Source organism: Bos grunniens, chromosome 2 (genome assembly GCF_055505025.1).
Source record: "Bos grunniens cultivar Pamir isolate PY7600 chromosome 2, Bosgru_T2T1.0, whole genome shotgun sequence".
Taxonomy (NCBI): domain Eukaryota; kingdom Metazoa; phylum Chordata; class Mammalia; order Artiodactyla; family Bovidae; genus Bos; species Bos grunniens.
Window position 1 is genome coordinate 16,361,566 of NC_141166.1, and position 12,452 is coordinate 16,374,017.

The 12,452-nt window shown below is 47.1% G+C and overlaps 1 protein-coding gene across 4 annotated transcripts in view; it reads left to right on the forward strand.

Annotated features, from left to right (window-relative positions):
• Positions 1-12,452, forward strand: part of ZNF362 (zinc finger protein 362) — a 40,370-nt gene that overhangs the window by 20,873 nt on the left and 7,045 nt on the right. For 3 of the 4 annotated variants that reach the window (XM_086335240.1, XM_086335231.1, XM_086335237.1), the window contains exons 5-6: positions 2,612-2,933; positions 3,602-3,826. In XM_086335240.1, coding sequence (XP_086191366.1) covers positions 2,612-2,933; positions 3,602-3,826 — 547 coding nt within the window. Of the gene's footprint in view, positions 1-1,059; positions 1,086-2,611; positions 2,934-3,601; positions 3,827-12,452 lie in introns of all 4 variants that reach the window. The other variant, XM_086335251.1, reaches the window with a different exon arrangement.

Here is a 12,452-nt window from a genome sequence, read left to right on the forward strand (position 1 = left end):
ACCCCGTGGGCCACCTGGGCAGTTTGGGTTTTTACCTTCAGGCAGTGGGAGCCCCTGGAAGTAGGTGAGGTTAGAAAGCTAGGTCTCTGGCTGTGAGGTGAAGACTTGGCTTGGTGGGACACTGGCATGGAAGCAGGGAGAGCTGCAGGAGAGGGTGGTGGCCTGGGCCAGGCAGCGGCAGAGAGGATGGAGAGAAGGGAAAAGAACTGAGGGATGCTGAGAAGGAAGAGCCCACAGGGCTGGGTGCTGGGCTGGATGAAGGAGTGGGAGGGTGGGCACCGGGGACACCCAGGCATTGCCAGTGAGATGGAATCATAGGAGGAACGGGGTAGGGGACTGACTGTGAGCCCAGTCCTGGATAGATTGAGGCTGCGGGCTGGAAAGACATCCTAGGCAATATTATGGGTCTGGGCTGCTTGGTGCCCACCTCACCCTGCTGGACAGGCTTTTCCTGGTGGCCACTGCAACTGGGCCATTGTTCCTCCTCTAGCTGGCCCCTGCCACCAGCCAGACGCGTCTCCCGCCTCCCTCTCAGAGATGCTTAAGAATCTTGGGGCCCCATGAGCCTCCCTATCCAGGCCTCCTCCAGCCACCCTCTGCACATTCCCTCCTTATTATGACCTTATTAAATTTATTTTTTCATTATAAAAGTAATATTAAAAAAGTAATATAAGCATATTAAGGGAAATTTGGAAAAAAAGAAACTGAGAAAAAAAAAAGTCACTCATAATCCCCAGCTTGTAACCCAGCAGCTTAGAGAGCCTTTAGTCCCTTTCCTTCTTTTTCCATCGTTTTTGTTTGTTTTTTAATGTGCAGGGGGTGTGTTTTGCTGAGTTTGTGGTAAGGCTGTACCCATGCCTTTAATTTCTTTTCCTACTCACCATTTTATCATAAACATATTCAGTGCATTTTTATTATAAAGGTAATTCATAGTCATTATAGAAAATTTAGAAATTGCAGACAAGCTGAAAGGAGAAAAAAAATTAACCCTTGTCCTACTATTGTTAGCATTTTCATATGTTTTCTCTGTATTTATTTTATTTTATCCTTTAATCACAGATGTAAAAAATGGATGAATTCACCAGGTAAAAAATTCAAATAATATGGAAGCAGATAACGTATGAAAATCTCCTTTTACCAACAAATTCTTTGCCCTCCCTAGAGAGAAGCACAATTTACACATAGTTTGGTGTGTCTCTTTTCAGACCTCTTCCTGTGCTTTCACACACACACACATATTGTCTGTATATACATATGTTGTTTGGATGTGTGTATTTTTTGAAGACATGGGTTCATGCTGTGTAGGATTTGCTTTTTCACCTGACAGCAGTTTGGCATTCTTTCCTCGTCACTGCATGTCTGTCTTATCTTCGTGGTTTCCCTGTTCTTCATCTTGTGATGAACCACATCTCTTTACACAGTCCCTACTGAGGATAAGCAAACTGTGTCCAGTTTTGTCTGATCATAGTTTTGTATGGAAGGTCCAAGTACACAGATCTTTGTGCTTATGTGCAAATAAATATCTCTTTATGGGCAATTTCTAGAATTAGAATTACTTTGTCAGAAGTCATGTACATTTGAAGTTTTAATGGCTGTTGCCAAAGCACCCTTTATGATTAAGGTTGATAAGCATACACTCCCAGCATGTATGACACACACGCCAAATACCTGTGTCAACTCTGGATATTATCTTTTCCAGTGTGCAAATTTGGGGTTTCTTTTTTTTTTTTCAAGTGTAGTTTTAACTCTATGATAGATATCATTTTCATTTTTTGGTGTACTTTTCTTGATGTTATAAATGTTTCTAGTCCCTTTGTTTTTAAAATAATAGCTGTTAATACAGAACTTAAAAAAAGAAAAGTTCATTGTCAAAGAATCAGAAAGTTAAGCCAAAAAAATTGTTTTAAAATTACCCCTAATTCCACCATCCATATCACATGTTGGTGCCTCTCCATCTCCTACTTAACTTTTTCTGTGCCTTAAATGTTTTTTTTTTTTTTTTTTAATTTTACAGTCTCCTTTTTATCGGGCAGTTGATGTTCAGTAGAGAAAATCACAATTTATTGAAACCTTCCCTAATATTGCATATTTCAGTTGCCTCTGATTTTTGCTGTTATAAATGACATAGTAGTGAACATCTTTGTGCTTCAGAGTTTTTTGTTTGTCTGTTTTTTGTTGGGCTGATTTCCAAAGTGCCCCTGTTATAGATAATCAGGCTCATTTAGTCTTTAGATGGGCTTCCCTGGTGGCTCAGTGGTAAAGAATCCACTTGCCAATGCAGGAGACAGGGGATTCCATCCCTGGGTGGGAAAGATCCCCTGGAGAAGGAAATGACAACCCACTCCAGTATTCTTGCCTGGGAAATCCCATGACAGAGGAGCCTGGTGGGCTATAGATCACGGGGTTGCAAAAGTGACTTAACAACAACAGTCCTTAGATATCTAAAGAATCTTACACAGCTGTCATTTATTGACCCCTGAGTAAAACTCTGCAAAGGGAAGGGGAGGCTCAGAAAGGCTGGCGACCTCTCAGAGACACACAGCTGGGTGGCGGGGGCTGACCTGGCCTCTGGCTGCCCCTCACCCCTGTCCCCACCCCCATGTCTTCACAGGTCTGGGAATCTCCTCCCGGACCCCGGCTGTGAGCACATCGGAGTCGAGCGCGGGCACGGGTACCAGCAGCCCGTCCACACCCACCACCACGAGCCAGAGCCGCCTCATCGCCTCGTCCCCCACCCTCATCTCAGGGATCACCAGCCCCCCCCTCCTGGACTCCATCAAGACAATCCAGGGCCACGGCCTGCTTGGCCCCCCCAAGTCCGAGCGCGGCCGGAAAAAGATCAAGGCGGAGAACCCAGGGGGGCCGCCTGTCCTCGTAGTCCCCTACCCCATCCTGGCCTCGGGCGAGACTGCCAAGGAGGGCAAGACATACAGGTGGGGGTCTTGGTGGGAGGGGTCCAGCGGGCTTGGGACAGAACCTGGTGCCTCAGGGCTGCCTCCGGAGCCTAGCAGTGGGGGATTGCAAAGAGGGGGGCCCAGAGGCTTGAACGTGGAGGTTGTGGCCCAGAGGGGTGGGGCCTCCTGACGCCTCCCACCCAAAATCCCACAGCCTGGGATTTTGAGAGTCTACTTCCTTCTCTCTTCAAGCAGTATTGTCAACCCTCAATGTTAGGATCATCTGGAGAGCTTTTCAGAAATGCCAGTGCCAGGGCGGTACCTCCAGAAATTCTGATTTAACTTATCGAGGGGAGGCATATGGAGGGCCTGGGATGAGCCATTTCAGAAAGCTCCCTAGATGATTCTAAAGTGTCTATAGCCAGGGCAGAAAACTCACCGAGTGTTGGAGCCCCTCTCCCAGAATCACGGCCCAGCAGGCAGCTCTTCCCGGTGAGGTGGAAGCCTGCTTCCCAGCCTGGTGTCAGCGTGCCTCAAGGGGAGGATGTCCAGGCTGGGGGCCTGCCTGTAGCCCGCCCCCCGCCCCGGACCCTCCTCCCAAAGCTCTGGCCCTGGTGCAAGGTCTCTCTGACAGAGAGGGTCTCCCCTCAGCTCTCCAGGCATGGTTGGAGGGATCTTCCCAGGGTGAAGCTGCCTCTTGCCCGCAGGTGTAAGGTATGCCCGCTGACCTTCTTCACCAAGTCCGAGATGCAGATCCACTCCAAGTCGCACACAGAGGCCAAGCCCCACAAGTGCCCGCACTGCTCCAAGTCCTTTGCCAACGCCTCCTACCTGGCCCAGCACCTGCGCATCCACCTAGGCGTCAAGCCCTACCACTGCTCCTACTGTGATAAGTCCTTCCGACAGCTCTCCCACCTCCAACAGCACACCAGGTGAGTGGCCAGCCTGGCGCTGCCCTGCTGCAGCTGGCTTCAGCTCAGCCCCTGCGCCCGATGCAAGGCCCTTCTCTAGGTGCCTTCCCCAGACTCTTTTGCTTGGCATACAAGCCCTTTTGTGATACAGCCTCTTTGGTCCTCCCTGGCCTCAACTCTTACTACTTGCCCTGCCCACCATTTGTCATCTGTCTTTGCATGTGCTGTGTCCTTTACCTGATGCACCATCCCCCTCCTTTCCCTTGTTTTTCTGGCCCTCTCTTATCCATCTGTCAGTAAAACCTCCTCCAGGAAGCCCTCCCTGGCCCCCTGTGCTGGTTCCATAGCCCCTGGGCTTCCCCATCCAAGCAGTGGTAGACTGTCTTCGACTTGCCTGGTTATTTACCCACCACCCCCAATATATTGGGGATTCTTGAAGGTGAGGGCCCAGTCTCCTCCATTTCCACATCCCCAGTGGGTGGCACATAATAAGCAGTGAAGCATTTATTTAATATTTGTGGAATAAATAGAACTGACTTTTCCAGGGCATGTGATTCATCCCTTTAACAAATATTTACACAGCCCCCACCATGTGCAGGCATGCCCCTCGGTGCTGGGAACACAGCAGTGAACAAAACAGAGACAGATTCCTGCCCTCTTAGGGTGTGCAGTCTAGTCGAATATGTGAAAGGGAGATTCAGAGATAGACATGTTTTAAGGGAAAAAAGTTTTTGCAGGGGAGTACAGGCATCAGACTGGCTCACCAAATAAAAACACCATAGTATTTAAAGAAATAAACTAAAGGTTGCCAAATTACAGTTCATCTCTTCAGAGGAAAGGAGCCCAGCAGTTTTCTCGCATGATGGTTCTTGTATCTCTAAGCACGGCTGTCTGCCAATATCAGCATTGCGAAAGTCAGGATAAAGTAGTTTCTGCTGCAGAATTCGTAACTCACAGAAAGTGCTCAGGGGTTTCTGTCTTTCGGGCACTAAGACTAGACAGAGGGACCTGAGGTTTGGTTTTGTTTTTGTAATTTATCCATGTCTGTCCATTGTCTTTGTATGCTTTGTCCCAGAGTGCAAGATGTTATGTCTGTTTCTCGGACTTTGAGGCATGATGAGTAGGTTTGATGGTAAGGAACAAATAACAGGATGACCTCAAGATGGCATCAGTCTGCTTTTCTCATCCCCATGCCTCCTAAGGCATGGATTTGACCACATAGATTAGTTTCAGAAACTTTCTGATTTTGTCATGAATTTATTTTTTGAAGTTTGGCTAGCTTTATGGATATGCATGCACGCGTGCTAAGTTGCTGCAGTTGCGTTTGAGTCTCTGCAACGCTATGGACTGTAGCTACCTCTGTCCATGCCATGCCCTCCTCCAGAGGATCTTCCTGACCCAGGGATCTGGCCCTGCATCTTTTAATGTCTCCTGCATTGGCAGGCAGGTTCTTTATCACTAATACCACCTGGAAAGCCCAGTGAAGTGCTGATCAGTAAACAAAGTCCCTCTGCTTGTTTGGTTATTAAAATGAGAGCATGTGACCCCCAAGGTTTGAAACGTAACTTCTGTCAGGAGATTTTTTAAGGCCCCGGGCTATAATTTTAATCTGTGTATGTGTGAAAAGATTTTTCTTACCGTGTTATCTAATCAAAGATCTATCTAAGTTCCTACATAGGATTAGGAACCTAGACCCATCAGATTTCACCTCCTGTTCAGGTTGTGCCTATACAACCTGTGATGGGAAAGTTACCATCTGTTTGGAGAATCCCTCATTGGTCAGTGTTTCTGGGCTGGCAGGAATGACTTTGCTCATAACCTTAAAGGCAAGGATTCCACAAGCCATGGAGTAGATTCAGTCCGGTTTCCTGGAAGCCTGGGGAGGCTGTATTCCCACTTATGAAGTACAGGCCTTGTTTCTTGCTATCACGCTGTCATGCCTAATTCAATGAAATTTGTCTTCAAATGTGACATTTCTGGCATGGTCATGGTTACAAATTTGATTTACCCAATTATATCCCATTAGGAAGGAGGACAGATTCTCAGTGAACCTGTTTAGAGAAACGAATGGTTCTATGAAGGACAAGTCTCAGTAAAGGCACTTTGAGTATTTTTTAGCAATCGTTCTGGGTAGATTTGTAGACACGGCCAATTACATGTCTTTTTAATAGAACTATCATTTTTAAATTTCCTTGATATTTCATCAGTTTATGTTAAATGTGTATAGTCCCCCTGCACCCTACCCTCTGTGATTCTGCAGGACTAACTGGAGCAAGGAACCATTTAAGGAATATTCTGGTCTAGTTTGTTCAAATATAGCCTTCTAAACTGAATAATAGTGGTAGATCAAAGGAAAGAAAAGGGGGATTTCTCGTATATTGGTGATGGCTCAGTTGGTAAACAATCTGCCTGCAGTGCAGGTGACCCAGGGTTGACCCGTGGGTCAGGAAGATCCCTTGGAGGAGGAAATGGCAGCCCCCTCCAGTACTCTTGCCTGGGAAATCCCATGGACAGAGGAGCCTAGCGGGCTACAGTCCACGGAGTCACAAGAGTCGGACATGACTTAGCAGCTATTTCTGTTAGAAGATAGACTATTAACTGCAATTAAATCCCTTTTATCCAGTCCCAGATCATAATTCCTATTCCCTGATCTTGGGGAGTTATCTGCTTTGCAAAATTATCTCCTTCTGGACTAGACTTGGATCCTGGCTGCCTTGGCCTCAGGCAGTATAGGCCATGGTGATGGGGCATCTTGGAAGCCTGTGCCCTGGGTCTCTTCCCAAAGTGTAAAGAGCCAGTGCACTGGTCCAGTCCTCTCCTGAGGCCACGCGCTCCTGGTATTTCTTTCAGAAGACTCAAGCTCTGACCTGAAGCACAGGGCTTTACGCAAGTGTGAGGCAGAGAGCCAGATGTGTTGCTAAGATTGAATGACTCTGGTCTATGTATCACATACTCAACAAAATCAGAGTGGAGGAGAGTGGGGTCCTCTGTTCAGGTGTGATGTATAATCAGTTGTTCAGATTCAGAGCAAATTTTTTAAACTTTTTACTTTGTATTGGGGTACAGCCGATTCCCAGTGTTGTGATAGTTTCAGATAAACAGGGAAGGGATTCAGCCGTGCATATACATGTATCTATTCTCCCCCAAACTCCCCTGCCATCCAGGCTGCCACATGACATTGAGCAGAGCGCCCTGTGCTAAACAGTAGGTCCTTGTTGGTTATCCATTTTAAATGTAGCAGTGTGCACATGTCTATCCCAAACCCCCTAACTATCCCTTCCCCGCATTCTTCCCACTGACAACCGTAAGTTCATTCTCTTAAGTGTGAGCCTTATCCTATTTTTAAGTAAGTTCATTTTTCTCATTTCCTTGTAGATTCCACATATAAGGGATGCCATACGATATTTCTCCTTCTCTGTCTGACTTTAGTTCACTCAGTATGACAATCTCTGCATCCATCCATGTTGCTGCAGATGGCATTATTTCATTCTTTTTAATGGCTGAGTAATATTCCATTGTGTATATGTACCACAACTTCTTTATCCATTCATCTGTCAATGGACATCTAGGTTGCTTCCATGTCTTGGCTATTGTAAACAGTGCTGCAGTGAACATCGGGGTGCATGTATCCTTTTGGATCATGTTTTCTCCAGATATATGCCCAGGCGTGGGATTGCAGGGTCATATGGTAGCTCTATTTTTAGTTTTTTAAGGAACCTCCTTGCTGCTGTCCATCATGGCTGTACCAGTTCACATTCCCACAGAGCATATTATAGGCAGCAAAGGCACTGACTCATCATCATGATCTTTTAATTGATCTCATAAAACAGCGGCCCCCAGCCCTCAGGCCATGGACCAATAGTAGCCCATGGCCTGTTAGGAACTGGGCTGCATAGCAGGAGGCGAGCAGTGAGCAAGTGAGCAAAGCGTCGCCTGTATTTACAGTCACTCCCCAACGCTTGCATTGCCACCTGAGCTCCACCTCCTGTCAGATCAGTGGCAGCAGTAGATTCTTAAAGAAGTTGGAGCTCTGCTGTGAACTGTGCCTGTGAGGGGTCTAGTTTGTGTGCTCCTTATGGGAATCTAATGCCTGATGACCTGATTCCGCATAACGGTGAGTTGAATAATTATTTCATTATAGGTCATCATATATATTATGCACCATGTATCATTTTATTATATATTATGTAATAATAATAGAAATATAGTACACAGTAAATATAATCGGGTTGAATCATACTGAGACTACCGCCCTGCCCCTCTGTGAAAAAGTTGTCTTCTGCAAAACTGGTCACTGTGCCAAAAAGGTTGGGGGGTCCCTGTCAAAGCGTGTGTTATGACTGGTACCAATAAGTAGTTAAATCTAGGAGAAAAATCTTTTCAAAGACATTTCTCTGTGGATACTTCTAGTGCTGGTCTCTCTATACATGAAAATAAATTGTTGGGTTTTTTTCCTCCATCTTAAAAAGTACACAAATATATATGTTTATATTACATGTAATTATATATTACATATTATATTACTATATATTTATATAAATTATATGTAATTGCATATATACACACATAAAATTAACTCGGAGATTGAGCTTCTTTTCTTTTGATTTGCCAACTTTCTTATGCTAGAAACTTCATAGAACATGGGTACTCTAGTGTTTGGCTAATTAATAAAATGCGAAGAGTACAAAACGTGCTCTCATTGGGAGCATTTGTAAAGCTGGGGAGCAAATCTTTGGTGTTGCCAGTGGCCAGCTGGAAACTCCCAAGAGCATCTGGGTGTAAAAGATACCTTGATAATTTATTATTCTGAATTGGGGGCCTGGATTTGAGAAATCTGGCAGAGTAGGCACAAAGCTGGCAGAGGAGGCAGAGTTGGAGCGTCAGTCTGGTAGGAAATAAACCCAGTAGCAAGTGATAATTAGAATCCTAGTGTTTTCAGAAATAGCTGTTTGTTTGAAAATATTATTTAAAGCTGTGACCAAACAAAAAATTCACAGGCCCTTGAGGGGAGAGTATTTTGTCAGAATGTTCCTTGTTCAGGGATTGCTCTCTGTTCTTGAGGGCACAGTTTTTTTTCCTTCTCTTTTTTTCCCGAGTGATTTGAGTTCATAGTGGTTGGAAAGTAAGCAAGCAACATAAGAGGGTCCTATCAACATTTAGGACAAATTATTAGTCATTACGCAGTGGCGTATGTAATTAAACCAATGTGTCCTAACCCAGTGACAAAGAGGTGGGTGTCCCCAGTGCCCGCAAGTCCCAGAATCCTTTAGATAAACAAACCCAAAAAAGCCAAACATAAAGAAGCAACCACATTCCAGGTTTCTTGTTTGCCACTATTCCACAGAGACTCCTGTTTTTTGCCCCTGGATCGAGAACCAGACGGTCAAGGCATATAATCAAATCCATCTTCCCAACATTGTGCCAGCAATAAAGGGGGTAAAAGAAGGTCATGTCAAAACAGAACCAGCTCCGGTCAAGTAGTAAAAGTGGAGCTAGAAGCAGGTTGAGCCAGATCCCCCTGGGAGTTGAGAGAGCTGTGCCTGGAAGCATGTGGGGGCTCGTGTAGTTTGAGTGGCCTGGCGGCTCTGGAGCGTCTGGGTGGGACCTCCATCTGTGAAAGGAAGGCACAAGATGGAAAGGTGACTCGCAAAGTGTTTGCGGAAATCCAGACTTCAGAAGGGTCAGCCCTGTAAGTCATAAATACCACGTGTCTTTAAGGAGAAATGAACAGGAATTTGTAGTGAGTCTATTCATGGTAGAGATACAGCAGATGTCTTGTGTTTCTGTAGATGAGGTAACACATCTGTAGGTAACACAGCTGTCGATGCCATGACGCAGAAATCAGGGGTAACCTTGTTTTATGAGGGGGTTAGTCCTCATAAACTAGCCCTCATGAGGGAGTCAGTTTGTGAGGTCTGAGAAAGGGCTCGGTGTTTTTACCTGTTTGGGGAACACCTGCTAGACAGTGGCCCTGGCTGTGCCTGTTTATTCAGGCTGCGGAGTGGGCTTTGCCTCTGTTTTCCTCCTCCTGGCTTTGTGATGCTGTGTGCATGTGCGATGCTAATTGTGGCAGGGTCGGTTTCCCAAGTGTGATGACAGTGACATCCTAGCAGCAACCGCTCCTTGTCAGAGAGCTTCCAAGTGTCCGCTCCCGCGTAAGGCGTGCAAGGTATGCCTTATACCTACTTTGTATACATACAGGGTATCCATAAAGTCCGTACAGGGTATCCATAAAGTCCTTACACAGCATGAACCTGTTTCTCAATAAGAGATAATGAATCTGAAAAGTGCCACAGAGAGAGAACCATCTCAAGGAAGGTCCATTTTTACTGTGTCTATCATTGTTTTAGTTACAAAACACAGTGGGACTAAGTCACTCAATGTAACATGCCATTTCTTACCTGGAGAATAGAGGATAAATGGTAACTAATGACTTCTCGATAATTCTATTTAAACATAGAATAAATTCCCCCTTTGTTTTTCATAAATTATCTTAAAAGAGATGTGAGTGTATTAAAAGCTAACGTTGTGAAAATGTCTTAGGAACGCTCCTTCTGTAAGTTACAGTCCTTAACAATTCATATTTTTAAAAAAATATTTATTATTTTGGGGTGCATCAAGTCTTAGTTGCGGCATGTGGGATCTTTTGTGGGGAGCACAGGCGGCTTCACTTTGACTTTTCACTTTCATGCATTGGAGAAGGAAATGGCAACCCGCTCCAGTATTCTTGCCTGGAGAATCCCAGGGACAAGTGAGCCTGGTGGGCTGCTGTCTATGGGGTCGCACAGAGTCAGACACGACTGAAGCGACTTAGCAGCAGCAGCAGCACAGGCTCAGTAGCTGTGGCACGTGGGCTTACTTGCCTCGTGGGATCTTAGTTCCCAGACCAGGGATTGAACCTGAATCCCTTGCATTGAAAGGCAGATTCTTAACCACTGGACCACCGGGAAAGTCCCTACAATCCTTATTGTTATCCCCATTTTAGAGGTGAGGAAACTGGAGCTCAGGGAGGCAAAGTCTCTTGCCCAAGGCCACCCCGCTAAGAGGAGGCAGAAGTGAGATGTGAGCCAGAGTGCCAAGGAGCAGCCTGTGGCTTGGTGGGGGTGCGTGGAGGTGGGTGGGGTTGGGAAGTCAGGCTGCAGAAGAAGGTGGGGCGAGGTCCAGGCAGGAGAGCAAGGCGAGTCTTCTGGATGCCAGGGTGAGCTTGGGGCGGTTAGTGGGGTGAAGGAGCAGCCCAGAGGCACTGATTTCAGCTCTGCCTCCTTGCACTGCCCATGCCTGGAGTCGGTGGTGAGCTCCCCCCCATCACTACAGATGTTGGGAGTCAGGGCCAGGTGCTCCCCTAGTGGGAAGATGCCCTACAAAGAGATGACTCATTTTGGAATTGAGGACACGGCCCTGACTTGAATTTCAGAGGCTGAAGAACTTGGGGGCCAGTTATCAGGGGAACTGTGGCTCCCTGAAGCCCTTCTGAGCCAGCCCAGTGCTGAGTGCCATGCATAATGAGAGATCAGTGGCCAGAGGCAGGCTCTGGGCCAAAAGAACTCCTACCACGACCTGGGAGGCCGATGGATGTGAAAAATCCCATGAAAGTGGGAAATATGTGATGGAGGTTGGGGAGGATCATCTGGGTTGGGTGTGGAAGGGTCCATAGCCCTTTCTAGTGAGAGATGGGAATGGTGTTCCCAACTAGGGGAATGGCACGAACCAAGGCTCAGAGGCTGGTCGGGGGCTGGGGATTTGGATTCTGTCCCAGAAAAGGGGGTAACGTAGGGGTGTGAAGCAGGGCTGTGACAAGGTCGGATCCCACACTGCTGCTGTGGTGGAGGTCAGGAGAGGAGAGGCTGAAACTGAGAGTCTAGGAAGGAGGCTGGGCAGCTGGGGCACTTGGGGTGGAGGCCAGAGGAGCAAGGTCCAAAGCAAGGACCTGGTATCCCTGGAGAACCATCAGTCAGTCAGTCAACAAACACTTACGACATACCCTGAGGAGTAGGTGGTGAGGATAGGTGGTGATGATGTGAAACGTAGTACTGCTGTCAGTGACTGACTTCAGGAGGAAAGAACTCACCTTCCTGTGTTTCAAGTCCTCTCTGAGGAGCCTGTGCCAGGCCCTGGGATGATGGTGGTGAAGAGACCAAGAGCATTCTTGCTCTCAAGGAGGGAGGGAGCCAGTGTCAGTGACTAGACATTGACAAAGCACGTGCCCACACACAGACTTCTGCTCAGGGGTAGGTGCAGGGGCCAGGCCTAGTCTGGGGTGTCAGGAAAAGCTTCCCCGATCAAGGGGCTTTTATACTGGGACCTGGAGTCTAGGTTCTAGCCAGGTATGAGCTGGGGGGAGACTGTGTGTAGAAGAGGAGCAGTCTGGATACAAGACGAAGGTAGGAAGGGACCTGAAATGTTCAGGGTGGGGTGGAGGGGAGGTGGCCGGGCTGGAGCCTTGGGGCGGGGAAGAGGCATGACCTGGGCAGCAGTGGGAGGCAAGGACTTTGGGGTGGGCATTGTGGGGTTTAAAACAAAATCAGCATACGTCCTGGGGTGCCTTGGTCCCCTCTGCCACCTGACCCCTAGCTGACCAAGTTCCAAGCCCTAAGCGGGACAAGGATAGGATGAAACGGAAGGTTTCTGGCAGCAGGTGCAACTGGTC